Genomic DNA, 25,270 nt, shown 5'->3' on the forward strand with positions numbered 1-25,270 from the left:
CTGTTTGAATACATTGATGAAGGTAGCAAATCAAGGCAATAGATCACTTATGTTCCCTGTTTTATCCGAGTATAGTTGAATATTTAAAGATAAATGTAAGCCACACAAAAGTTTACCAGTGTTTGTTCATTTTAATAGATAAAATAAATAAAAGTACTTTGCAGGAAATCTGTTCTGCTGTCAACTTTCTGGACATTAAATACATTTTGGCAATGGAGGCTACAAGTGGTTAAACAGTAAAGATGAGAAGTCAGTTGGAAAGAAGATGGTTTTAACGAACATCTTTCACACTTTTTTAAATTTGTTCTTGTCTACATAGAATAAAACTAAACATTGTTTTAGTTTTTCTTTTCTTTTTTAAATAAGAACATTCAGAGTCTGCAGCGGTCCATCGTCGACAGTGATCAGGTTTTCTTCTGCGCCATCACACTTATCCATCCCTCTTTCCTTTTTATTTTTCCCCGTGTCCAGAGAAGCGCTCCCGGAGCTCGGTAGAGGACCAGGACTTGTCTCCGCGGGGGGTCTCACGCAGACAGGCAGTCCAGGGAGTCCAGGGTGAGGAAGACGTCCGCCTTGCACTGGAACGTGCCCGTCCCGTCGCGCAGCAGCTCGCAGCTCTTCAGGTTGGGAGAGATGTCCTTCACGCAGATGGCCTGCGGGAATGTTGAGAATAAGTGATGAGATTATTGGAATTTAACTGAAAATCTGTTAAAATAAGTCTCATAACAACAGGATAGGCTTGTATTTCATTTAGCTCCTCATGGGCTAAACTGCCGTAATAAAAACAAATGTTGTCGAACAGTCATTTATAGATACATCCCTATATTTGTTTTACCTTTATTCCGGTTTTCTTTCTAATGAGTATTTATTAAATTCAATGGTGGTTTTGTCCCATGCATCTTCTCACACGAATGCGCTGTGACCGGCAGTGTTGGCTGGTTTGCACTTTTACGCACGAGTTGTTTGAGTTGGATGTTTGAGTTAAAGATGTTGATCTCCACAGTTTGTGTCGTCGTCTTTATGAAAGCAAAGGTAACACATGTGCTGCATGTCTAATATCGGTCTATAGGCTACTTTCATTGTGTATACATGTGGCTCTCATGGTGCTGAAAGGAAAGCAATTTGGACTCTTTATTTTGTCATCCGTGTACAAAAAAAAAAAACAACTATAAAACAGGAATAAAGAATGTAGTATCTTTATTGTACTTACCATGCTTTTTAGGATCGAGACCTGCCTGGTAGTCTCTGGAATCAGGTTGTTAGCGGCCGTCTCTCCGCTTTCCATCAGCGTCTCATCGGACTCGGACCTCCGGACGTAAGGCGACCTCCTGATGCCGGACAGCAAACCGGAGGCGCGACCCACCGAGTAGTAACTAGGCCCGGTTGACTGCTTGTACCAGGCTTCCACTGGATGGCAGGAGATGAGCAGAGACACTCCGACGCACACCAAGGCAAACCGGACTGACCTCTCCATTGTCTGGAACCGTCTGGGCACTTCTTACGCAAAGGGAAACGGTGCTTAGCTCGTCTGTTGTTGGTCACAGGCCGACTTTATGTTTTGCTGGGTGTTTGGAAAACTTTCTGCTGCTTATATAGACGGAATGGACGACGTTGTCGTGAGCCGGGGACGGTCGTCAAATCAGAATCGAGGTGGGCGGATGGTGATCCATCTTCATGCGCGAGAAGAGAAGACCAATCCGAATTGATCAGTTGTGGATGGTTTGTTGGAGGAGGGGGGGGGGGGGGGGCGTGTGTGTTTGCGCGTGCGTGCGCGTGTGTGTTATCGAGTATGAGGGGGTTGGAGATGTGCATAGACATCGCTCATCATAATGACTTGAAAGATGCTCACAATCTATAAATTAATGAGGGACTTTATACGTCACACTAATCTAATCTAGTCAAACTAATTATTACATTTAACCCACCTTCAAATGTACTAACATCTTTTACCTTTGGTTTCAATTTGACCCCAGCAATTAAAATCCCCAGAAAATGATTAGAATTAATATTGTTTCCCAAGTTTAAGTGTCAGGTACGTTATGTTTGTTTGTTGACTACTTAAATAGCCCTTTAAATAAATAAACAAGTTGATATTTCTTCTATGTTTTACACATGCAGTGAAAAACAGCCTGGGGTCAAATTGAACCCAAAGAACACTGATTCGTACAAGATGTGTACGGGACATTGAAAACATATGTGAATTTTATGTTTTCCCAGTTTTCCCCAATAAATTAGGAAAAGTCCTGAAATATGAAGCCAAAAAAATGATGTCAATCATTTATTTAGAGACGTTAAACATTGAATGGGGTCAAATTGACCCCAGAGGTATAGGAGGGTTAAGAAAATCTTGAATTGATTGTCTAAGATACAAAGCCGACAAAAGTTAGTTGATGTCATTTTTGTATTTGGATTACATTTATCTTGAAAATCTCACACGTGTGCATAAAAGCTTTTAAATGCGGTCGGTGTTGACACTGCTCATGGCTCCAGAAGACCTCAAATGGACCGATTAGAATGATAAAAAAAGAGATCCATAAACACAAGTAAATAATCGACTGATGCAAATTGTGTTCCGTCCCAATAGTTTTCTCCACAGATGGATTGAGAAGTTTATACTTCAAAGTGAGGAATCAATATGAATCCTTTTCCCGGTTGATGTGCCGACCTCACCGTCATGCGTCATGAGCTCTGTGCACAGGCAGAACCGTCTAATGGGGACTAAAAACAAAGAAGGATGCATCTACATTTGTTCAATCAAATAAAATAATAAACAGTGACATGTTGTGTAACCATGTTGCCCTCATGAAACAGGGGATGGGGATTGGAGGATGGCAACATGTTGCTTAAATGTTTATAGGACTTTAAAGATGACATTATCTTCATAAATAAAGAGGAGTGATGCTTTACCAAAAAACAATGTGAAGAACGAATGCAATTCAAGTTGTTTATATTTTTGAGCATTCAAAAGCAGCACTGACCTACAAAAATAAAACTACAAAATAAATGTCATTTATTTTATAAAAAAATAATGAGATCATGTAGAGAAACATCGTGTCAATCCAAATGAGTGAAAGTACGACGAGTCCTTTAGAGTCCATTGTAGAGCGGTCTACAGTGCGGCTCTAGCTTGTCCTCCAGGACGTAGTCCGGTCCACAGACCCAGGGGTCCCCCGTGTCCCACTGCCACTTCTGCAGGCTCTGCCTCAGGCTCTCCAGCACGCCGCTGTAGGACGGGTCCGACGCCAGGTTCCTCGTTTCCAGCGGGTCGGTCCTGTGTCGGCGAAGCATTTGATCAAATAAACAGAGAGGACGTGATCGTGTTGCCTTGTACTGAAGTCCCTATAGTTAGTATCAGATTACATATTTACTCATGGGAAATCTTCTAGAAAATTATTGTGAAACTATTGATAATAGAATAAAGCTTCATCGTTTTGACTCCCAGGATGAGGGTCAAAAAGAGCTGAAATAAAATGGATGTGACGAAATGCAACATGACATACATGTATATTTTTGTCTATGTGTTTTTGTCTATACGGTTAACTTAATATATACTTCGATCGGCCTAAAACTTACCCACCTTGTGAAATCCATGATTCCCATCAATAAAATACCGAAGACATGACTTCAGTGTCACCACAAGTACAAGAGAATCAAGTTAAATTCAAAAGGTATAACTGAATAAAAAAATTCCAAAACACATCTTTGTTAATATTTCAGTCCAAAAGAAGAAAAGGCAGAACTGTGCGTAAGCATCTCTTCTTGCTCTGCACAAAGATCTGAGTCATTTTAACTTTCTTCACCAGAGAAAACATCCGTTCTCTCTGGCTGACAAGCAAATGATGAATTGTACTTTAAAGAAATTTAGTCTAAAGATATCATGAAAAATGTTTTTATCCAACCAACTGATTACAACTGTGAAGTGCAACTATTTTCTCTAATGAATATTATAATTTCATTTCGTTTTAGGACACTTTCTCTCCTTTATGGTGCGAGCCTCTGAACATTTCCTTCTGACTAAATGACTCAAATATGAACGTAGCTCATTTAAATCAGGGGGGCTGCTGTCATCCACCCATCAAAGTCTTGTGATCTCCAAGCTCATTTACCAAAGGTGACATGAACTCATCTGCTCTGGTGAAACACGAGCGGTAACGGACCTGGAGTCGAACAGCTCCCAGCGCTCTCTGTAGTAATACTGCTGCAGGCTCTTGAACCAGTGAGTGGGCTCACTCAGCCTGGTGCGGTTCAGCAGGTCTTGGAAGGTGGGGGACACGTACAGGTCCTGGTCGATGGGGAAGGGCATGCGGTAGTGAAGGTTGTGGAGTAGGTGGTACGCCCCCTGGTGGACGGAGCGGATCGGGTAGTACATGGTTACCTGAGAATTGAAAACAAGAGCAGTTAAAGGCCGCTGTGTGTTTGGGTTCTGTGGGGACGAGGTCCGGCCTGAAGGGGAGGATGCCCACGGACCTCGTGGAGGGACTGGCTGCCGTAGACGGTGTTCCAGCTGCGGGGCTCAGCGATCAGGGCGGGCAGTAAGGAGCGACCGGTGAGGTGGACCGGGGCGCCGGGGAGGCTGTAGGCCGGGTAGGGAACGGAGAACCAGTCCAGAATGGTGGGCGTGATGTCTGCCGCCCACAAGAAAAAAGCTTTTTAAAAAGCTAAATAAACCGTTTAAAAACACACGAGAAACAAGTCTGCTCTTATTGGGTCATGGAAAGTTGACATGTTTTTACATTAGGACAGAAGTATTTATGTTAAAGTCTAACATACAACTTCTAGTTATATATGAGAACTATGTTTTTTTCATAATTATTTATCATCTTATCCTTTTTATCCTCCTTTCATCATTGCAAAGTCTCCCTCTAGTGGCCGATTGAGCACATCAGACAAACACGTCGACTTCCCCGCGTAAGCCAGTGGTTTACCAACCTGGAAACACACGAGGGGAAACATCTGTCACACAAAAATAAGTAAAGAAACGATGTATTCATTCTGGAACACCTTTTTTTTAGACTGTAATAAATCTGGAGAAAAATCACCCTCTGGTCGAACTGCTCGCAACTCATTTCCCACTCAGGCCTCATGCTGTCATGAGGCGGATCACTGAGAAGAAGGCGTTGATTCATTATAAAGAGTCACACAACCCCCAAAAAATGTGTTTGCCACCGTTGTGAGCGCTAGACTGGAACCTGCTCTGGACACCGTGCACCCCCCCACCCACATGGCCGCTGGACTCAAAGCCTTCCCAACCCTCTCCGTGCCATCCATCTCTTACCCAGCAGGCTCACGTAGGCCTGGCTGGTGTCCCCCCATCGGCCCCTGTGCTCTGGAGAGGACACCAGCATGGGCTCCGCCGTCCCGGAGCGATACAGGTTGGTTCTGCCGTTCGGGAACGGGATGCCGTTATCGGAGCTGTAGATGACCAGCGTGTCGTTGTCATAACCGGCGTCTTTGAGCTCCTGGAGAACCAAACCGATGCCTGCAGAGGAAAATTCACACACATTATACCTCAGTGTTGTACAAGAGTAGCTTCCCTCTGTCCGCTCCGCGTGTCTTTATTGTGTTTATTGTACCTTGGTCCAGCCGGCTGACCGTGGTGTACTGTGCAGCCAAGTCAGCGCGTGCTGCGGGCGTGTCCGGCACAAAAGGAGGAACCTGAAGTTGAAGGAGAGGCCAGATTAATGTGTGTGAGGAGCTCTGCGATTTGATTCGTGGATCAAAGATTTGCGTTTGCGTTTGTTTAATATCATTATAACCACGTCGGTAGAAGTGTGACCAGGAGGTCAAAATAAAAATGTGATGGGACACGATGAGGGATCACAAAAATGATGTTATCAAATCGTTCTGCTATAAAATACAACAAATATGTCACACTTTTTTTTTTTTTTTTACATGTTAATGTAAAAATAATAATCTATATGTTGTTTTACACACATACAAATGTTTACGGCTAAATATCATTGTTTTCTTATGAGTGGGATTTCTTTACATATTTGAGAACCAGAGACGTGTCCGTCGCTCACCTTCACTTGTTCTGGTGTGTAGTATTCGGGGGTCCAGTCGGGTATCCTCCCCATCCCCATTTCACCATTCCCAAACTTCTCACAGAACGCTCCATACTGGGGTTGTGAGTGGCCACAGCGGTGGGTGTCATGAAAGGCCACGTACAGGAAAAAAGGCCTCTCGTCATCTTTCACGCTGTCTTTATTCTCCTTTTTCTTTCGCCGGTGTTCAACAGCTTCTTCGTTATGGGTCTGGAAAAACTTTCGGACCAGCAGTTTGATGCGGGTGATGTTTCTCCCCACCTGGAGGACGGAGTTGTTCTCCTCTGTGTACGCATAATCAAAAGGGTAAACAGATCCGGGGCCCACATGCTTCTTCCCGATTATACCTGTGTGACCGGGAGAGTAAAAGGGGATGAAAAGGAGATTAGAGTGTGTGAGAGGAGACTTAAAATGTAGGATACACTGAGCTCCTCTCTCCTCTTCTCTCTCTCCTTATGGATGAATTGTCATCTCTCCATTGAACATTATTAACTCTGCTTCCTCCCTGGAGTCTCTATTGGACCTGGCTGGGTCTGATGCCATGGCCCTGCTGATGCCCCGCCCACTCCTCCTCTCTACCTCCATCTGCCTGATGGATCACAGAGGTCTGGATCATGGTCCATGACTACTATGAACTATTCATACACTCTGTCATACTCATTGAATGTGTTATAACTCTGTATTGATTCCTTCACTACACATGCCATCTTTTGCTTCTGTCCATCCTGGAGAGGAATCCTCCTCTGTTGCTCTCCTGAAGGTTTCCTCCCTTTTTTCCCTGTGAAAGAGTTTTTTCTATTTTTTTGGGAGTTTTTCCTGATCCGATGTGAGGTCAAAGGTCACGGATGTCGTATGTGTACAGATTGTAAAGCCCTCTGAGGTAAATTTGTAATTTGTGATAAGGGGCTATACAAAATATGCTGAATTGAATTAAAATAAACTCTTTATGACTCACCTGTGTGGACGTTGGCTTGGCTGAGGAGCAGCGGAAGACTTTGAACTCCGTCAAACGAGTTGAAGTGGTGAACACCCTGATGAAGCCCATACATGCCGTTCTGGTGCTAGAAAAGTTCGAGGTTCAAGTTTTTATTTAACATTTGTGCATAGACCACCAGTCCAGACACTTTGGAATTAATGTGCAGGGCTCTCCGAGTCAACAGAGGTAACAACACACTATAATTCGAAAAATATGAAAACACACTTTACATCAGGTGGTAGTATGAAGACTATTAAATACAGTTTTAAAAACAGGTTCTTGACATAAAACGGAGAGGGCATATGTTAATAATATGGCTAGTCCTGAGTGCTGTTCCTAGCTTGTGAAAACAAAAGAGCTGAAAGGGGAGTTATCTGGGGATATTACACATTTTGAGAGGTGGAGGAAGGTTATGTGGGGGTATTTCACAGATTTGAATATTGCACATTTTCACAGATAGTAATATTTCACATATTGCACATGATAAGCGAGCTGAGGTGGTGTAGGTTTATTGTTTACACAAATGTGCAGTTTTGTGTTTGAAGACACATCAAACCCACTTAAAAACTGTACCCCCATGCTTAGATGAGAGGCATTCATGTGTGTGTGTTATTTTACCTGTGGCAGGCCGGTGAGGATGGTGGAGCGGCTGGGGGAGCAGCTGCTGACGGAGGTGAAGGCGTTGCTGAACACCAGGCTGCGCCGCGCCAGAGAGCGCAGGTGCGGCGTGTGAACCACAGAGTTGTTGTACACCTCCGTCTCAAAACCCGCATCATCGGCTGGAAGATGAAAAAAACATTTATGTTCACTCACTCTATATAAATACACACACATATATATAAATAAAAACACAAATATGCAAAACAGTTTGCATATTTGTTTTAATTGTTCCGTAATATTTTTCATCGCTGTCGGACGTGGAAATCTTTAAAAAATGTGCCTCTTGAATAAGGACTTTAAAACAGAAAGAAGCTGATCAACTTAAGGTGGACTAATGGCTGAGCAGCTTGAAGAGGACCAATGGCTGAGCAGCTTAAGGAGGACCAATGGCTGAGCAGCTTGAAGAGGACCAATGGCTGAGCAGGTTAAGGAGGACCAATGGCTAAGCAGCTTAAAGAGGAATGAATAAACTAAGCCATCAGCAGGAGGAATGGGGAGAACTGTTGCGCAATACTTATTTTAGCTGAATAGTTCAAAAGCCACAAAATACAAAAGAACAAGGTATATATATATATATATACCTATATATATATATACACATATAGATGTACATATGTTTGTGTGTGTATATATACTTACATCTATATACACACACACACACACACACACACACACACACACACACACACACACACACACACACACACACACACACACACACACACACACACACACACACACACACACACACATATATATCTATATTATATATGTATACACACACACACACCTGTTCACATGTGATAAATGCACCAGATACACGGACCCACATCGCTCGGTTACACTGATGTAAAAGTCCACTCACCAATTATTAGAAGGACATTTCTCTTCTTTGCCTCTGCGATGCAACATGATGCCGAGAAGAGGAGAAGACACCGCAGCAGCATGATGAGGATCCGCTCTCCTAACTCTCACACTCTCTGCTCGTTTGGCTTCGGAACATCTAAATTTAGCCGAAACAATAACATTAAACATGTGAAACAAACGAAGCCCTCAGAATGTCTAAAGTACACACATTGACATCTCGAGTTAACGTTTTGTGTTATAAGCTACATCTTCGTCAGCGTTGGATTTGTTTTTCACCTCTTCCGCAAAAAGACACTTAGGCCCCGCCCACTTGAAGTCACATGACACAGGTCATGTGAGACAGCAAACAGGAACCTGACTCGGGGCTCGGTGGGTTGACACAACATACATTTTAGGAAGCGGTTTTAGAAAAAGGGAGAGAAACGCACTGACATAAAATGACCTGAAAATCACAGCAGACCAGAGAATAAAAAAGAAGAAGTCAGCAGATTCAGTAAGAGTTTCTATTATATTCTTGTTTTTCTATTTCATTCCATTGTGCTGTTGTTTTTCTTTATATGATTCTATTAAATTATGTTGTGTAGCGTTAATATGTTCTATTCTGTTCTATGTTGTTCTTGTTCTGCTCTCATCTATTCTTTTTTGTGGTTTTCTATTTGATTATATTGTGTTGTTTTTCAGCTTCCTCCATTATATTGGCCTTGGGTTGCTTTTCTATTTCACTTTATTGTAATGTTTTTCTGCTCTGTTATAATCTATTTTACTGCGTTGTGGTTTCTGTTCTATTCTTCTTTCTTTCTGTATGTATGTTCCACTCTCACCTCTCGCCATTTAAATCGTTATTGATCTTCCACTTTGCCAATGTAACACCTGATTGTTGTAGAATATAAAGGCCTTTGTAGCATAAACACATCATAGGGGTACAATGAGAGATAAATAAAGCATTACAGTGTAAAATGAAGCTACTAGTCACTCGCCTAACACTGTGGAATAAGGGGGGGGGGGGGGGGCGGGGTTGTGAGGGGGCTTTACGGCTTGAAGGTGATTGGAGGAAAAAGTTGTGGCTGTTGTAAAACAATCTCTAGTCGGAGACAGTTATGCAGAGCACTCGCCTGTCACCTGACCATCATATGACTATAAAGACCTCAAAGCGTGTGCAGGGCAACGGTCACATACATACATTCCTCAGTTCAGTTCAAATTAGACGACTTAAGAATAATTTTCTTGTGTCATTACACACAGATTACATCATGCTTCTGCAGATATGGCGTCCACTTCCTTCGATGTGCCGTGTGTTTGTCCAGAGAAACACACGGATGCGCTGACACACAGAGCACTTTGCCGTGTTTCCCCGGAGGCCGTGCCTCTGGGTAACGAGGCGGCGGAACAAGCAGCGCTCTCCAAAATCTGATGAATGACGTATAAAGCACAGGAGGAAACTTAATCACTTTGTCTAAGTAAGTGTTTAAAAAAAATTCTGTAACCTTAAACGTCACTTCGCCTTTGTTCACTTGATTCTGTCTCATCATCCTTTCCGTCATCATCCTCCTCTCCAGGTTCCTCCTCCCTCAGCTGTGCGATGGATCGTCCTCTTCTGGGCCGGCTGTCGGCCCGGGGCTGCTGCTCCTCCAGGACCCTGAAGGCCTGGCTGCCCATCCTCTCCTGGCTGCCCGGGTACCAGCTGAAGTGGCTCCAGATGGATCTGCTCGCCGGCCTCACCGTCGGGATGACGACTGTACCGCAGGCGCTGGCGTACGCCGAAGTAGCCGGCCTCCCTGTACAGGTGACTCCTCTGGGTTTACTTGCGAAGGTTCATCCTCCTTTCAGATATGATCAATCACAAAGTTGCTCCGGTAATTTGTATTCTTTATTTGGAGGCCCATTACCTTCCGCTGGTTTTCCTGGTGTCCAACAAAACATCCAGAAAGTATAACACGGACAGCAGACGAGAAGAAGTGGGCATCCCCTTCGTGTGCTTTGTCTCCTGTATTCTTTTGTTAAATTTTAACTGATTGCTTTCACAAAAAGATCATAATCTTTATGTATTTCCCTTTTCAGTAGATTCATGTGGAAAATAAGGTTTCCAGTGTCCTATTTGGAGTGGAGAGGTGGTGAAATCAGTCATTAATATCCGTCTAATAGCGTTTCTCTCCACAGTACGGACTCTACTCTTCCTTCATGGGGGGGTTCATCTACACTCTCCTGGGGACGTCTAAGGATGTGACACTGGGTCCCACGGCCATCATGTCCCTGCTGTGTTTCTCCGTGGTGGGGGGGCAGCCACACCGAGCCGTGCTGCTCAGCCTGCTCTGTGGACTCATCCAGGCTGGAATGGCTTTACTGAGATTAGGTGATTAGAGCTGGGACACTGAGATCAAGTGGAAACCTTGTTTTTGGAGGGATAAAATAATAATAATCTTCCTAATGTAGTCGACGCGCATGAGCCGAGTGGAACGAATTTACTAATACAATTTTGATTTTATTTTTTTGCAGAAGACCAATGATATTTTATTGTTTATTCTTCCAATCTGTAAAATGAAGTGTGCATCAAAACCTGATACAACAGCATCACCGTATTAGAAACTACTAAGATATATGGATTCATATTAAAACTGTGAGGGAACAGGAGGTTAGTTTGTGAGCACAGGAAACTTCCCGCCACCACATCTATGACTTCCTCCGCATAACCACACACACTTCCTGTGAAGTCTGTTGATCTCTCAATCATTTGAGTTGTATTATACTGTTGGTTCGCTCAGTAAATCATGCTTTGCTTGTGTCTTCTGCAGGTTTCCTGCTGGACTTCATCTCTTTCCCTGTTATAAAAGGCTTCACCTGTGCTGCCGCGGTAACCATCGGCTTCGGCCAGGTCAAGGTGAGAGTTAAAGGCGTAGAAACACCAGGTACCACTTCCAGTCCTCATTAACATACATGTCTCAGATATGCATGAGGTTATTTAGAAACTCTGTCTCTGTTAGATAGTTTGACCAACTAGAGACACAGGAGAGGCTTTAAAACACAAGATCCTTGAGAAGTTGTGTTTGTGTTCAATACAATAAATGGTTCAGCTGTCTCCCAGTTCAAGATACATCTCATAGTGACACCTTTACCTAGGGTGACCAGATTTGAGTTTGTGAAAAAGAGGCCACTTCGTCGCCGAGGGGGGGGGGGGGGGGGGGGCACCATGACCATGTGAATGCATACAAATGTCACAAATGAAATGGCAAAAATGTCACAAATGACTATATGAACATGTATTTATTGAACTTTAACAAAACTGCAAAGTGCAAATGTAAAACAAATCTTTTTTGTGGCATTTAGTCCAGCGCTTCTTTAATGTGTCTTGTCCATATATTGAAGCAATAATGATAACAAATAAAAAAGATGTCATGTGCTGTAAACAATGCAACTAGTGGAGGCGGCAAGGTGCTCAGTGTTGCCAGATTGGAAATGGTGAAGTATCGTACCAAAGGCTCAAAATGGTCGTATTTGGAGGATAATTATCGTGTATCTGGCAACCCTGAGATCGGTCGACCAATGACTGTTCTCTCTACCGTCAGAGCTCGCGCAAGAAGGTGGAACGTAAGGGAGATACCATTTCCAAAACTTGTAAGGGGTAAATACTAGTTTGTGAAAGACCCAGAGAAACACAAATATCCGACGAAGCAAAATCCCGGACGTTTTTGGAATCCCTGCCGGACGCATTTTTTAGGTCTCAAAAACAGGACATGCCCGGGGAAAACAGGACGTCTGGTCACCCTACCTTTACCACATTAAAAAACAAATAAACACGTCTTTCTCTTAACACACTCATAATATACACAAAGGTGTTCCTCTGCAGCAGCCTCACCTGGTCTGGCATGACCAGCGGTCAGTTTACTGACTTGATGGTTTTCTCTTCTTGTGCCACTTTTAGCGTTCATGCTTTCATCGTTAGCCGGTCATTGTCACTTGTGTCCAGTGAAAGTTGCGTAGGTTCACTTTTAACTGGGACACCCACACTCTACTGCTGCTTCAACAGTTTGTATTCATAAAGAAGACTAATGTACCCCTGTGTGCCAAATATATGAACTGAAAGAATATAAATTAAAAGAGCATGTTGATTGATTCGTGTGTGTAAATTCACACAGTTACTGCTTCTATCTAAAAAGAAGAAGAAGAAAAAACTCCACTGTGTTCATATTTGACCAGATCGACAACTCTTCTCCATGTAAGTGGTTTCAGCTGATGTTGGGGGGGGTCCCGTTGTTTCTGTTTTCCCAGAATATTCTGGGACTCCAGGGCGTTCCTCACGAGTTCTTCCTGGAGGTTTACTACACCTTCTACAAGATCCCAGAGGCCAGGATCGGCGACGTGGTGCTGGGCCTTCTTTGTCTCGCTCTGCTGGTCGCGTTGCTGTTCATGAAGACCACTCTGGGCTCGGAGGACGCTCCCACCTGCTCCAGGGTGGCCAGGAAACTAGTGTGGGGTGTTGCTACCAGTCAGTACCTGTGTGGTTGTGACCATGTGTCTGTGAGTGTGCATGCGCTTGTTATCTTCAAGGACAACCACGGGAGGATGAATGTAACAGCTTCTTGGCTGTCACGTGTAGGTTTCTCCCCCCCCCAAGCACCAAAGGATGACATTTCGTAATATCTTTTATTACGACTGCAGACTGCGCCTCTGCTCTCCTCTCTCTCGCTCCTCGGTCCCTACTGCTCCTTCATGGGGAAAGACACACACAGATTAGCCCCAGCTGGGGCTGATTAACAATCAACCGCCAGCTGAGGCCGATTAGACCTGAACCACACCCCCGCTCCACGCACTCTGCAGCAGAGCCTAAACACCCCCCGCTGCCGCAATTAAGAAAAATTTAAAGCCACAATTCAATTCAATTCAGTTTATTTGTATAGCCCAATTTCACAAATTACAAATTTGTCTCGGAGTGCTTTACAATCTGTACACATAGACATCCCTGCCCCAAAACCTCACATCGGATAAGGAAAAACTCCCAAATAACCCTTCAGGGGGGGAAAAGGGAAGAAACCTTCAGGAGAGCAACAGAGGAGGATCCCTCTCCAGGATGGACAGAACAATAGATGTAATGTGTACAGAAGGACAGATTAGAGTTTAAATACATTCAATGAATATGACAGTGTATGAATAGTTCGAAGTAGGCATATTCCACGATGGAGACCTCCACGATCCATCAGGCAGATGGAGGTAGAGAGGAGGAGTGGGCGGAGTCTCAACAGGGCAGTGGCGTTTACAATGACTTTAAAGGACTGTATTTAGTTTGAATGAGTGGTATTCCAGGTTAAGGAAATCTTCTATCTTCCTCATTGTGTTCATGTCTTCTCTGTCGCGGTCAGTGCGTAACGCTCTTGTGGTCGTGGCCGCGTCCTTCGTCGCATTTTCCTGGAACGCTTACGGTTATCCTGTGTTCACGGTCACTGGGGAGACGTCACAGGGGCTCCCGCCGTTCAGACCTCCGCCCACCACAGACACCACAGCCAACGGCACCGTGGTCACCTTCGGAGAGATCGTACAGGTGAGGATGCAGAGAGACGTTGCTGCTCTTACTGCCACAAAAAGCCTTTTGGAGCAGCTGACCAGCCGGGCCTCTCCTCTCTGTTGTGTGCAGGGCCTTGGAGGAGGGATCGCTCTCATTCCCTTCATGGGTGTGTTGGAAAGCATCGCCATTGCGAAAGCTTTTGGTAAGTGTGTTTAGCCCCGCTAGTCGTGAATGGATGACCACGTTGGGTCCCGACTGAAATTGAAAGTTGGGTTACATGAAATTTAGTTCAGACATTCCTCAGAGGATGATGTAATTGCCATTCAATTTAGTACATAAATCCATTCCCCTGCTCAGAATGACCTGTCATAACTTTGGTGATTTCATTTTCATCAGGCCCAAATGGTTATTAGTCCAATATTTTTGTTTATGATAAGATACCTGCAGAACTAATGTTAATAATGTATTTAGCTTACGCTTTTATCCAAAGCGACTTACAATCATTTTACATTTATACACAGCTAAAGGGAACAATTCAGGGTTAAGAGTCTTGCTCAATCTTCTCGGGCGGGTATTGAACCACCAACCCCCTATTTGAAAGACGGACCTGCTAACCACTGTCCCACCGTCATGATGATATCCCATCAGCCCCGACTGTACTTTACCTTTTTGTTTGAAATCTCAACTAACATCGTGAAAATGGGAACGATCATAACCAGTGGCAGCTGGTGAAATGGGGGGGGGGGGGGGGGCGCAGTTGGGCGACGCGGTTTAAATAGCACTCAACAATGAGAAGAAAAGAGGTTTTGAGTAGAATATTGTAAAATACAAAGCTTTATTTCAAGAACACAGCGTGCTCAACACTGTCCAATAACAACTATCAACACACTGTAACTTTGGGCATGAGAGGTTCAGAGCAGCTTTAAGGAACATTGGGTTGGGTTTCAGAGGTTTGCAAAATAAAAGAGTTTCACCCTCACATGAAAGAGGTTAAGAGCAGAATAGAGTCAGAAAGAGATCACATGTTACATTGGGTGTTTGACAGAGTAGGACTTTGGAACAACAGACAGGGGAAACTAGACAGTGCATTACTCACTGAGCCTCCAGCTGACAGCTCCGGTTAGCTACCTGCTCGCGTAGCTCCGTGGAGCTCTCTGGCTGAGGGAACGATACCGGTCTCTGATCTGCCGAATAGTCCAATCACGTGAAATAATAAAACAATGTCATTGGCCAGAGCGCACATTTTTGTGCCCCAAGATTCACGTTTCATCCGCCAATGAGAAGCCATCCTTGCCAAAACGACTGTGAAATGTTTGCTCCCTGCCGCACACACACGTTTGGCCGGTGCCCCGAAAATGGGGAGGGGCTTCTCTCCGTGATAATGAGTGGCGATATATTATATTTTTTCACATTAACTTAAGTGGTTGTTGACAGGCTGGCGGTCTTCCACACACATTTAGCGCGTCAACACGGTATATTTACTATTTAAATGATTTGGCATATAATGTTTTTTGACAGGATGTATTTTTTTTTTTCATCTCAAAATTTTAAGAGGGGCGGCGCCCTAGCGCCCTCTATGGACGCACCGCCACTGATCATAACTGCTAAACATCGGCGTGATAGCGTTGTCATTGCGAACATGTCCGCCTTCGGCTCAGAGCGCCGTCATAGGGCTACTGGAGACTTTTCAGCTCCTTCAAAAAGTCTCAACGAGTTTCACCAAACCCAACTTTTAGCGATATAAAAAGATCATGAGACTTTGGACCCATTGTAACTCGCTGTTTCTCCTCAGCCAGTCAGAACGACTACAGGATCGATACCAACCAAGAGCTGCTGGCAATTGGTGTGACCAACATCATGGGCTCCTTTGTGTCAGCCTACCCTGTCACTGGCAGCTTTGGGAGGTGTGTGTTTATGTGTTTGTGTGTGTGAGTGAGACGGAAACAGAGAGATCTCGGTCAGTTGTCCAATATCTACAGCGTCATGTGTTCTCCTCACATCCAGGACGGCAGTGAACTCCCAGACCGGTGTTTGCAGTCCAGCTGGAGGGATCATCACCAGTGAGTCCTGGCGTCCTTTCGCTGTTCCTCTTCTGCCCTCTTGTGGCGATACACACTTCTCTGTATCCTTGCTTCCTTTTTCTCTCTCGCCTCTGATGAGTTGAGTTGTTGTCATGGAGGTCAGAGGTGGAACGGTAAAAGGAAACAACAAGAGAGACAACATCATTTTAAACAGAGGCAGCCCAGCATGTCAGCAACCTACTGAAGAACATAAATACAATAGAGACAAAAAAAATAGATGATTCATATTATATTATTATAATAATAGCATCTTCAGGGTAAACACATGCATATGCACATCACCGCTAATATGTGAAGAGCATAAAGATGATGTCTGTTCTCTGCGACACAGAAAATGTCTTACAACGAAACAATAAAAAAAGCTTATTTTCATGACTTTCAATTCTCTTTCTCTATCTTTATTTCTTACTTTCTCTCTCTCTCTCTCTTGCACACTCCCTCTGTTTCTATCTCTTATTCTCTCTCTTTCTTGTATTTCAGTGTGTGTTTAGTTCTCATTTCTGCAGAGTCTGTGCATTTGCCTTAATTTGGAAAAGATGAATCCCTCTAAACTTCTTTTCGGTTTATTTGATAAAAGACAGGTCACATTAATAAAAACGTTTCTGTAAATGTGCCAGAGTTATGCCAAGAGGCTATTTTTCATCCATAGTCCTGGGAGACAGATGTCATAAAACAAACCTGAAGATATAAGATTACATATATACAAGGTGTGTACAATATTTAGGCTTTCCAATGGGTGCACAAACAATTAATACTGAGGATAGTGAATATACTCTTGAATATTGTCAAGACATGCAACAAGAAGACTTACAAATTCAAAACGGACAAAGCAGGAAAGATAAGAGAGAACTCTGTTGAACCCTCTCCCCTTCTCTCGCTCCGTGTCTTTTCAGGTGTGGTCGTGCTGCTCTCCCTGGCGTTCCTCATGCCGGCCATCCGCTACATCCCCAAAGCGTCTCTAGCTGCTGTCATCATCTGCGCCGTGGCTCCCATGGTGGATTATCGCGTCGTTGCCAAGATGTGGAAGATACGCAGTAGGTGTCCCGCCGGTCTCTCATGTATTTGTGTGTTTACTCGTGGTCTAACGCTCGCGTGTCTCCCACAGAGATCGACCTGCTGCCGTTCGCCGTGACGTTCCTGATGAGCTTCTGGCAGGTGCAGTACGGGATTGTGGGAGGTGTCGCTGTATCTGGAGCGCTGCTGCTGTACAACACGGCGCGACCACCGATAAAGGTAATATAAAGGGACAGTGAGTGTGAATACACTCACAGTTTGGAAAGAGGAGAGACAGACATCACAGGAAGGGCCACAATGCTTCCAGACAATATCGATAAGCGCTGACTCAGCGCTATATTTAAAACTCAATTGTTGGTGAAGTGCTGCATGGTTGTTTGGTTGTTTTGCTTTTTTTTGCTTCTTTATATATAATATTTTCCTGCTTTCACATTTTTCCTTATGGCCCTTCATGGCCAGATGCATGGTTAATTTTTACTTTATTTTGATGTTGTATTATTATTATGCATCCTTACTTTGAAGGTTGTATTTCTGTAAAAATACCAAAATAAAATATCACTGTAACAGCTCCACGGCCATCACCCGTGGGTTTCCCCCCAAAGCACCAGCGATTCGACAATACCAAGGTTCTGTTCGGCAACATTCTTTATTTACCAGCAGACCGCAAGACTGCGGCTCTGCTAACTCTCCCAAACTCACTCTGTACCGCTCCTTTTATTGGAGCAGCGTCAGCGGCTGGCTGATCGCCAATCAACCAGCAGCCAAGGCCAATTAGAGACCCCGCCCCTCTAGCTGCCACAATCAAGTATAAAAATAAAAACTCAATTGTTATCTGTAAAGATACAAAAGTCATTTGCTTAGCGTTAGAGGCCTCGTTGCTCATCTTTTTGCATTAACTCTTTCTCTTCCTCTGAGTTTAAACGTCATACAATCAATCTGTATCAAACTGTACAGGAGGAGCAGCTCGTGTGTGTGTTTCACGTCATGTTGCTGTTGTGTGCAGGTGTCTGATCAAGGGGTGCTGGTGATGGAGCTGGGCAATGGACTGAGTTTCCCTGCCACCGAGTATCTGAGCCACATCATGCACACTCAGGCTCTGCAGGGTTGGTTTGATAGTCTCTCTTTGTTTACACCTCCTCCCTTTCAGATTGTACTCTCATTTAGCCACCTGTCTCTCTCTCCTCTAACCTGTCTCTCTCTCCTCCAGCATCTCCTCCGCGGTCAGTGGTCCTGGATTGCCATCATGTCAGCGTCATGGATTACACAGTGATCAGCGAGCTCAGGGACCTGTTGAGGCAGTTCCAACTGCGAGAAGTGCAACTAGTTTTTTCCAGATTGCAGGTATGCCTTTTGGTTTGAATTTGAATGTGTTGTTTAGTTGTTATACCAAAGACAAAAATTCATACGTCGGTCCCTCTGTATCTGTCTTCCCTCCTAGCTCTCTGTTCTGGAGGTTCTCCTCGCAGCTGATCTGCAGGGCTTCAGGCACGCAGACAGCGTGGAGGCGGCGCTGCAGATGGAGGCAGAGAGCTTGACCGCTAATCAGTAACGTTATCAAGTTTTCAAAAGGGATGAACTACCTCCCAAAACGGATGAACTGGCACTTAGCCGGACAGCTCAACTTGACTTGACTCTTCTCGGAGACAACAGCACTACATTGGAGCAAAAGTCGAATACTGTGTGTTGTCGCATTTTATATTCTTTTATAACTTGTGCGTGAATAAGGATGTAATGAGGGAAATAGTATTAACTGGAATATATATATTTATACTCACAGAGAACTCCTGTTACATATAAGGGCTAAAGGTGATCTTCAAGGGACCAAATCTGAATGTACACAATAAGAATAGTTACTTAATAATGAACAGAGCAGAGCTAACACCTGTGTCACCTGTCAATATTGACTTTGCTATGTAAAAAAGAAAATGGTTTAATTGGCTCATTAAAATGACTAATTGAGTTACATTGTGAATCCGAATCACCACATCTGTACAATGATTTTGACAAAATGAAAAGTTTACATTTGCATATGAATTCCACCGTGTTGTAGTGAAGTCACCTGATTGGTCCCAGCATCATGTACATGGGTGTCATCATGGAGGATCTCTAAAGCCCAAATATTAAGAGTGATTCATTTCGTAAGCAGAGGTTTCTGGTGATTTCCACGTCACAAACTATGAACTATAATACATGCATTACATAAGTAAGTCTAATATGAAATATGTGACCGTTACAATGACCTTTACAACACATGGCCTCAGTTGAAAGGCCACCTCAGACAACCAACAGACATGAGGTTGTGTTTATATTATACAGTATGTGTTCTTCCACCTAATATAAGTATGAATCTGTGTTAAAAAAATACATTATTTGTAGCAACATTAACACATTTCAACACTAAGTCAGCAAAACGTTACTTATAGTAGTAGTTTTACATCACTTGTACAGTTGGGGGTAAAGTCCTGGCCATCAAGATGTTTCAAGAGGATGAAGTGTTCTATTCATCCATCATCCGGAACACATCATCCATCAGCTGTGTGAGTTGGTGATTATTAACCAGGCTGGTAGGTGAAAAGCTCCCCATCACCAATGTGGATTTTCAGGACTATTATGATATGAGAAACTGTGCTTGTGAAGCTGTTCATGTCTTCTCTGTCTGTAAAGGAAAGGTAAGATAGGAAAGAAAATGTGTCTATTTATGATAAAGTTGAAAACCCCCATTAAGCTCAGCTTGTTCTTACACAACAGAAATCTTTCCTGGCAATGTCTCTGCCTCTGTGACTGAAAGTTGTATTTATGTAAGACTTTCTTTTTGAACAATGCCTTACACTTTAAAGAAGTGTTCGGGTCGAACTAATTACTCAGTCAACTATTACCTGATGAAAAACTCAAGAGAAAGCTAATTTTGAAATAGGATAGAGACGTTACAGGAAGGGTCACAATGATTCCAGATAATAGGTGAATCCCCTCCACCATACAGGGGTTTCCATACTTGTATCCTGCAGTGAGAGAGAAAAAATGAACCTCTTCAAGGCAAAATGATGCAGAAATAAATGCTTTACAGTGATACTTAGATAAGATGTGCAGGGCCAGTTTACTTCATGCATGATCTATGTTTGTAACTGTATTACCGTACTTCTTTCTTGGACTTTTATTGGATAAAATAATCTACCAGAAATAGATGCCGGTGGCATCTGCTCAGTCAAACTGCGGAAGACCGCGACTGAGTTAAGATTATTTCATACACCCGGCATGGTATCTTACAGTGCAAAGTAGTGCACAGGGTTCATTGGTCCAAGAGTAAACTGGCTCGTATATTCCCAGGTACAGACTCCCGCTGTGATCGGTGCCATTTAGGACCGGCCAGTCTTGGCCACATGTTCTGGGATTGTCCTGTACTTGTGCCGTTCTGGAAGGGTGTCTTTGACACTCTTTCAGCCGTAACTTCTTCCAATATCTGTCCCTCAACATTAGTTGCCCTGTTTGGTGTTCTACCTTCTGGGAACTCACTACCGTCTTACTTCTGTGAACTTGTGGCCTTTCTGTCACTCTTAGCGAGGCGTCTTATCCTGCTACATTGGAAGAACTCCCACACCCCCTCCCACTCTCAATGGCTTAGAGATGCCCTTCGTTTTATGTCACTAGAAAAAATTAAGTACTCTTTACGAGGCAATTCCACTAAGTTCTGTAAGGTCTGGGAACCCTTCTTAGAGCACGTCAGGTCTACCCAACTAGATATCGCCGCCATTGATTAATTCGCCCCAACAACGCACCAGTGCCCTGTTTTAACTAGCTTAATTGGTAGCACATTCGCAGCATGCAGCATTTTTCTTTTTTGTTTAAGTTGTTTTCAATACCTTTTTTGTTGTTGTTGTTTGTTTTTATTGTTTATTTTTATGTGTATGTCTTTTGTTTGTTTATTTTAGTTATTGTTTATTTTTTTTTCCTCATTTACAGTCTTTACACTGCTCAATTAATGCAAGTGGATATGCGTGTGTGAGTGGATGTATCTATAGATGTGAAAGAGTTGAAGGTCAGAGAAGGTGGCCAAAATATTATCTGTCACAACAAGCATTTCACAGCCAGTTGTTGATGTTGGGTTTTGGTTGCGTTTATAACTTTCTTTTCTGTTTGTCTATCAAATTGCCGTGTTGTCTATTTGTTTTGGGAAAGGGAGGGGAGGGGGGGGGGGGCTATAATGTGTATCCTCACCATTTGACTGTGTGATATGTTATCCTTTCACTCCTTATTTGTGAGGTATATTGTACTTGAAGTCTTGTTTTGTAATTTCTACAAATAAATCATATATAAAAAAGATTATTTCATACAAATATTATATAAAGGGTCAGGCACTATTATTATTTCAGTCACTGTTGACAAAAGGTGGTAATAGATGGGCAAGTCAGTATATTAACGGTGTGATTGTGCAAACCTTTGAAGACCAAGTGGTCTCCATAATGTTTCAACATTCACCCGAGATTCATTGTGGCCGCATGAAAGGTATTGACTTTGTGTCACTCGGTTTGAATGCAATCTTAATTGTGTTTCATTTTATTTAATAAGTAACTTTTTTATGTCATATGAATTACTGCTGTCAATGTCCTATTTGTGTTTCACAAATGATTGCTTGATTTGGCCCTTCAACAGACACACAGGAGTATAAATTCTCACACTCTTACTGGGAAATTTAAACTTCTTCACCAGCTCCTTCATTCCCACTCAGTCTCTCTAAAGGTAAGTGTAAGACGTGCAGAGGAATGAACTTTATGCCATGGCGGCATCATTTCAAAATGTGGTTTAACTTAGTTTAAATCACTTCTTAAAACCCATTTTTAAGAACAGTTTTTAAGTGATGTCGTCCTTTTATGCAGTTCTTTGGTTCCCCTAATTTAGTTTGTCTGTTTTGAATTTACATTTTTTAATTTTACACTTGTGTCTTACTATTCTATTTTTTTTGCCTTGATTCTCTGTAGAGCACTTTGTAAACTTTGTTTTTAAAGGTGCTATATAAATAAAGTTATTATTATTGTTATTATTATTATTATTATTATTATTAATAAAGAATCTCTCTTGCCTTTTTCAGCACGTTGGTGTGGTGCATGTGGTCTGTGATGGCGCTGCCTGGGGGTTTGTTGCTGCTCTGCATTTTGCTCATTTTAACAGAAAACACTTCAGGTAAACCAAAAACAACCAACAACGTTATTTTAAATAGATTAAAACGAGTGCAGTTTAAAAAAATAATAAAAAACTTTAAACTGCACCGTGATGATTTTAATTATGTATAATACTTATTTGATACAAATATATAATAAACTGTTGATATACTTGTGGTGGAAAATGTATCATTAGTCTCTCTTCTTAATGTTAATATTCTCTAAGGAACATTTGAAAGGTTAATTTCCATCACAATACCGATATTGTTAAAAGGCAATTATCTAAGTGTTGTGTAAAAAATGGCAATCACCCTTTGAATTGATATGCTGTTTACTCATATAATACATCAATACAAATAATGCTGAATCAGAAAAGTTTAGTTAATTACCCTTGCATTGAAAATGCGGAAGGTTATGTTTTGATCGCCGTGTATTTATTTATTTATTTGTATGCGTGTTACTCGCATAACTAAATAAGTATTAAACCGAATCGCATGAAATTTGGTGGGATGATTGGTTATTATCCCGGGACCATTTGATTAGATTTTGGGATCGATCGGGTCAAAGGTCAAGGTCATGAAAAGGTCAAAATCTTCTTTTTACCATAGCACGATCAATTTTTATCCAATTGGCATGCAACTAATGCCAAAATGTTCATAATACAATGCCCCATCTTGTGATATGCGAAGGTATGCGCTCTACCGAGTGCCCGTTCTAGTTTATTGCATGCAATAGCTTTATTTTCACTTTTTCATCAAATTAAAAAATAAATTAACAGCAGCACTTATCAAACTATTCCCGCACTTCTCACAGGGATCCTCGTCTCCAGCTGTGATTCCTGTCATGACGGAGCCAGCTGCCTGCAGTCACCAGAAAACGGCACCACTTTCACCAGCCGGGCGTTCTCTTGTGTCTGTAAAGATGGCTTTGTCGGAAATGGTCTCACCTGTTACGACGCAAAGCTCTGCGGTGACTCGTCTTGCTGTGGCCGAGGTTACCACTGGTCCCCAGACAGCGGCTGTGTGGACACCGACGAGTGCTCCCTCCCAGACTCACCCTGCAGCCCGCCGATGGTTTGTCAAAACAGCCTGGGCTCCTTCACGTGCCTGCAGCCTCCCTCCAGGAAAACAAAAGGCCCTACAGTTGCACCAACTTCAGTTTTACCAGCTTCACCTGAACCGACAACAGCGTACTCCACCGCCAGAGGCTGAGACTGACCTCCCCGAGACTGACATCACCGACATCACGACAATAAAAACAACAGCACAACAGCACAACAGCACAACACCACAACAGCACACCGGTGAGGCTGGTCAACTCTCACGACCGCTGCTCTGGCAGAGTGGAAGTTTCCAACGACGGACGGTGGGGGACGGTGTGCGACGACAGCTGGGACCTGAGGGCCGGCAACATGGTGTGTAGACAGCTGGGCTGCGGCGCCGCTCGGTCGGCACCAGGAAGTGCAGCTTTTGGACCGGGCAGCGGACCCATCTGGTTGGACGATGTCAATTGTTTGGGAAATGAAGCATCGATAACAGACTGCAGACATCGGGGGTTTGGGGTCCATAACTGTGGTCATCATGAAGACGCCAGTGTCATCTGTGAACGTAAGAGTCCTTGACATACTGCAAGACAATTCAAATGACTCACTGAGATGAAGGCTTATGGAAAGTCTTGGTTTTGTGTCACCTGGAATATAGTATTAACCATGTTCTCTCATTTCTCTCACACTTTTATTTGGGCGCCGTGTATCTTTCTCTTTTAGCTCAGCACACTCCGACCCGGCCTTCGCAGCTTATTTGTGACAGTGGTAAACTTCACGTCGGGCTGGATCTGGCCAACTTCAGATCCTTCGGTTTGAACCCCTACTCCGGGAACATGGCCGCCCGCAGCTGCTCCTGGGCCAGAGTGCACCTTGACGTCGTGTGGTTTGAAGTGGCGGCCACGGCAGGCGCCTGTGGAAACACAAAAACGGTAAAGACTTACCGTACTACTAGTAACCTTCGCATTGAAAATGCGGAAGGTTATGTTTTGATCGCCGTGTATTTATTAATTTATTTGTATGCGTGTTACTCGCATAACTCAAAAAGTATTAAACCGAATCACATGAAATTTGGTGGGATGATTTGTTATTATCCGGGGACCATGTGATTACATTTTGGGATCTATCGGGTCAAAGGTCAAGGTCATGAAAAGGTCAAAATCTTCTTTTTACCATAGCGCGGTCAATTTTTATCCAATTGGCATGCAACTAATGCCAACATGTTCATAATTCAATGCCCAATCTTGTGATGTGCGAAAGTATGCGCTCTACTGAGTGCCCGTTCTAGTTTTTTGTGTTTTTGTTGGGTCCTCCACGTCAAGGACAGTTTCTCTAACCACATGCTGCTGCTAGCACACAGCACGTCTTCTCAAGCTGACATAACCAGTCAACTGATTGAAATATAATTCTCCTCTGTGTTACAGACCAACGGCACACATGCCATCTACTCCAACAGTTTATTTGTTTATCCAACATACACCGCGTCCTTCGTCCCTCCTGTGAGGCTTCCCTTCTCCTGCGCATATCCCTGGACACGGACACCAGTCTGAATGTGGCTATCAAATCATTCCTAACGTAAGTCGCCTTTTACTGTTGTTACATAATGAAGCTGCTCACTACCTTGACCGTTGGACCAATCAATTGTAAGTATTAGTTACAATTTGGCCTCAGGGCCAAAGGGTGGATGTCTCAACATGATGCATTAATGTCTTTTTCTCTCTTTCTAATTTATCTTCAGGGGAGAAGTCACCTGAGTGAGCTGTTATCATACAGTTATAATACAGCAATATTTCTTATATTGTTTTAAGATCTTTGTTATCCATAAGATAATACAATCTGGTGTTACTCTATTGGATGATACTATAGGGGTTAAATGAAATTGACATTTCTGAAATGGATATAAAAAATGTGGGCTATATGCTATTGGTATGCTCAGATT

The 25,270-nt window shown here is 43.2% G+C and overlaps 3 protein-coding genes and 1 pseudogene across 4 annotated transcripts; 2 read left to right on the top strand and 2 right to left on the bottom strand.

Annotated features, from left to right (window-relative positions):
• Positions 1-521: 521 nt before the first annotated feature.
• Positions 522-1,644, bottom strand: npb (neuropeptide B). The gene is made up of 2 exons (XM_056408351.1): positions 1,211-1,644; positions 522-653 (listed from the first exon to the last, which is right to left on the bottom strand). The coding sequence occupies exons 1-2, from the start codon at positions 1,472-1,474 to the stop codon at positions 525-527; spliced, it is 393 nt and encodes a 130-aa protein (XP_056264326.1). The 5' UTR covers positions 1,475-1,644; the 3' UTR covers positions 522-524.
• A 1,286-nt stretch (positions 1,645-2,930) lies between these two features.
• sgsh (N-sulfoglucosamine sulfohydrolase (sulfamidase)) lies at positions 2,931-8,832 on the bottom strand. Of its 2 annotated transcripts, XM_056409075.1 has the most exons (10): positions 8,756-8,832; positions 8,546-8,683; positions 7,639-7,799; positions 7,000-7,105; positions 6,024-6,391; positions 5,574-5,655; positions 5,276-5,479; positions 4,468-4,625; positions 4,158-4,375; positions 2,931-3,271 (listed from the first exon to the last, which is right to left on the bottom strand). In XM_056409075.1, exons 2-10 carry the CDS (start codon positions 8,625-8,627, stop codon positions 3,088-3,090), a joined length of 1,563 nt encoding a protein of 520 aa, XP_056265050.1. In that variant the 5' UTR covers positions 8,628-8,683; positions 8,756-8,832; the 3' UTR covers positions 2,931-3,087. The 2 variants fall into 2 exon arrangements, with proteins under 2 accessions (XP_056265050.1, XP_056265051.1); XM_056409076.1 differs by having other exon boundaries at positions 4,158-4,282; positions 8,546-8,823.
• Positions 8,833-8,911: 79 nt separating this feature from the next.
• Positions 8,912-19,101, top strand: slc26a11 (solute carrier family 26 member 11). Its single transcript, XM_056409964.1, has 15 exons — positions 8,912-9,040; positions 9,790-10,004; positions 10,104-10,330; positions 10,705-10,897; positions 11,337-11,422; positions 12,811-13,027; positions 13,899-14,077; positions 14,171-14,243; positions 15,834-15,945; positions 16,046-16,101; positions 17,016-17,156; positions 17,228-17,355; positions 18,140-18,239; positions 18,344-18,477; positions 18,575-19,101. The coding sequence occupies exons 3-15, from the start codon at positions 10,127-10,129 to the stop codon at positions 18,683-18,685; spliced, it is 1,734 nt and encodes a 577-aa protein (XP_056265939.1). The 5' UTR covers positions 8,912-9,040; positions 9,790-10,004; positions 10,104-10,126; the 3' UTR covers positions 18,686-19,101.
• Positions 19,102-21,629: 2,528 nt separating this feature from the next.
• LOC130190267 (deleted in malignant brain tumors 1 protein-like) lies at positions 21,630-24,910 on the top strand (annotated as a pseudogene).
• The last annotated feature ends 360 nt before the right edge of the window (positions 24,911-25,270 follow it).

The sequence above is a fragment of the Pseudoliparis swirei genome, chromosome 24, assembly GCF_029220125.1.
Source record: "Pseudoliparis swirei isolate HS2019 ecotype Mariana Trench chromosome 24, NWPU_hadal_v1, whole genome shotgun sequence".
Taxonomy (NCBI): Eukaryota; Metazoa; Chordata; class Actinopteri; order Perciformes; family Liparidae; genus Pseudoliparis; species Pseudoliparis swirei.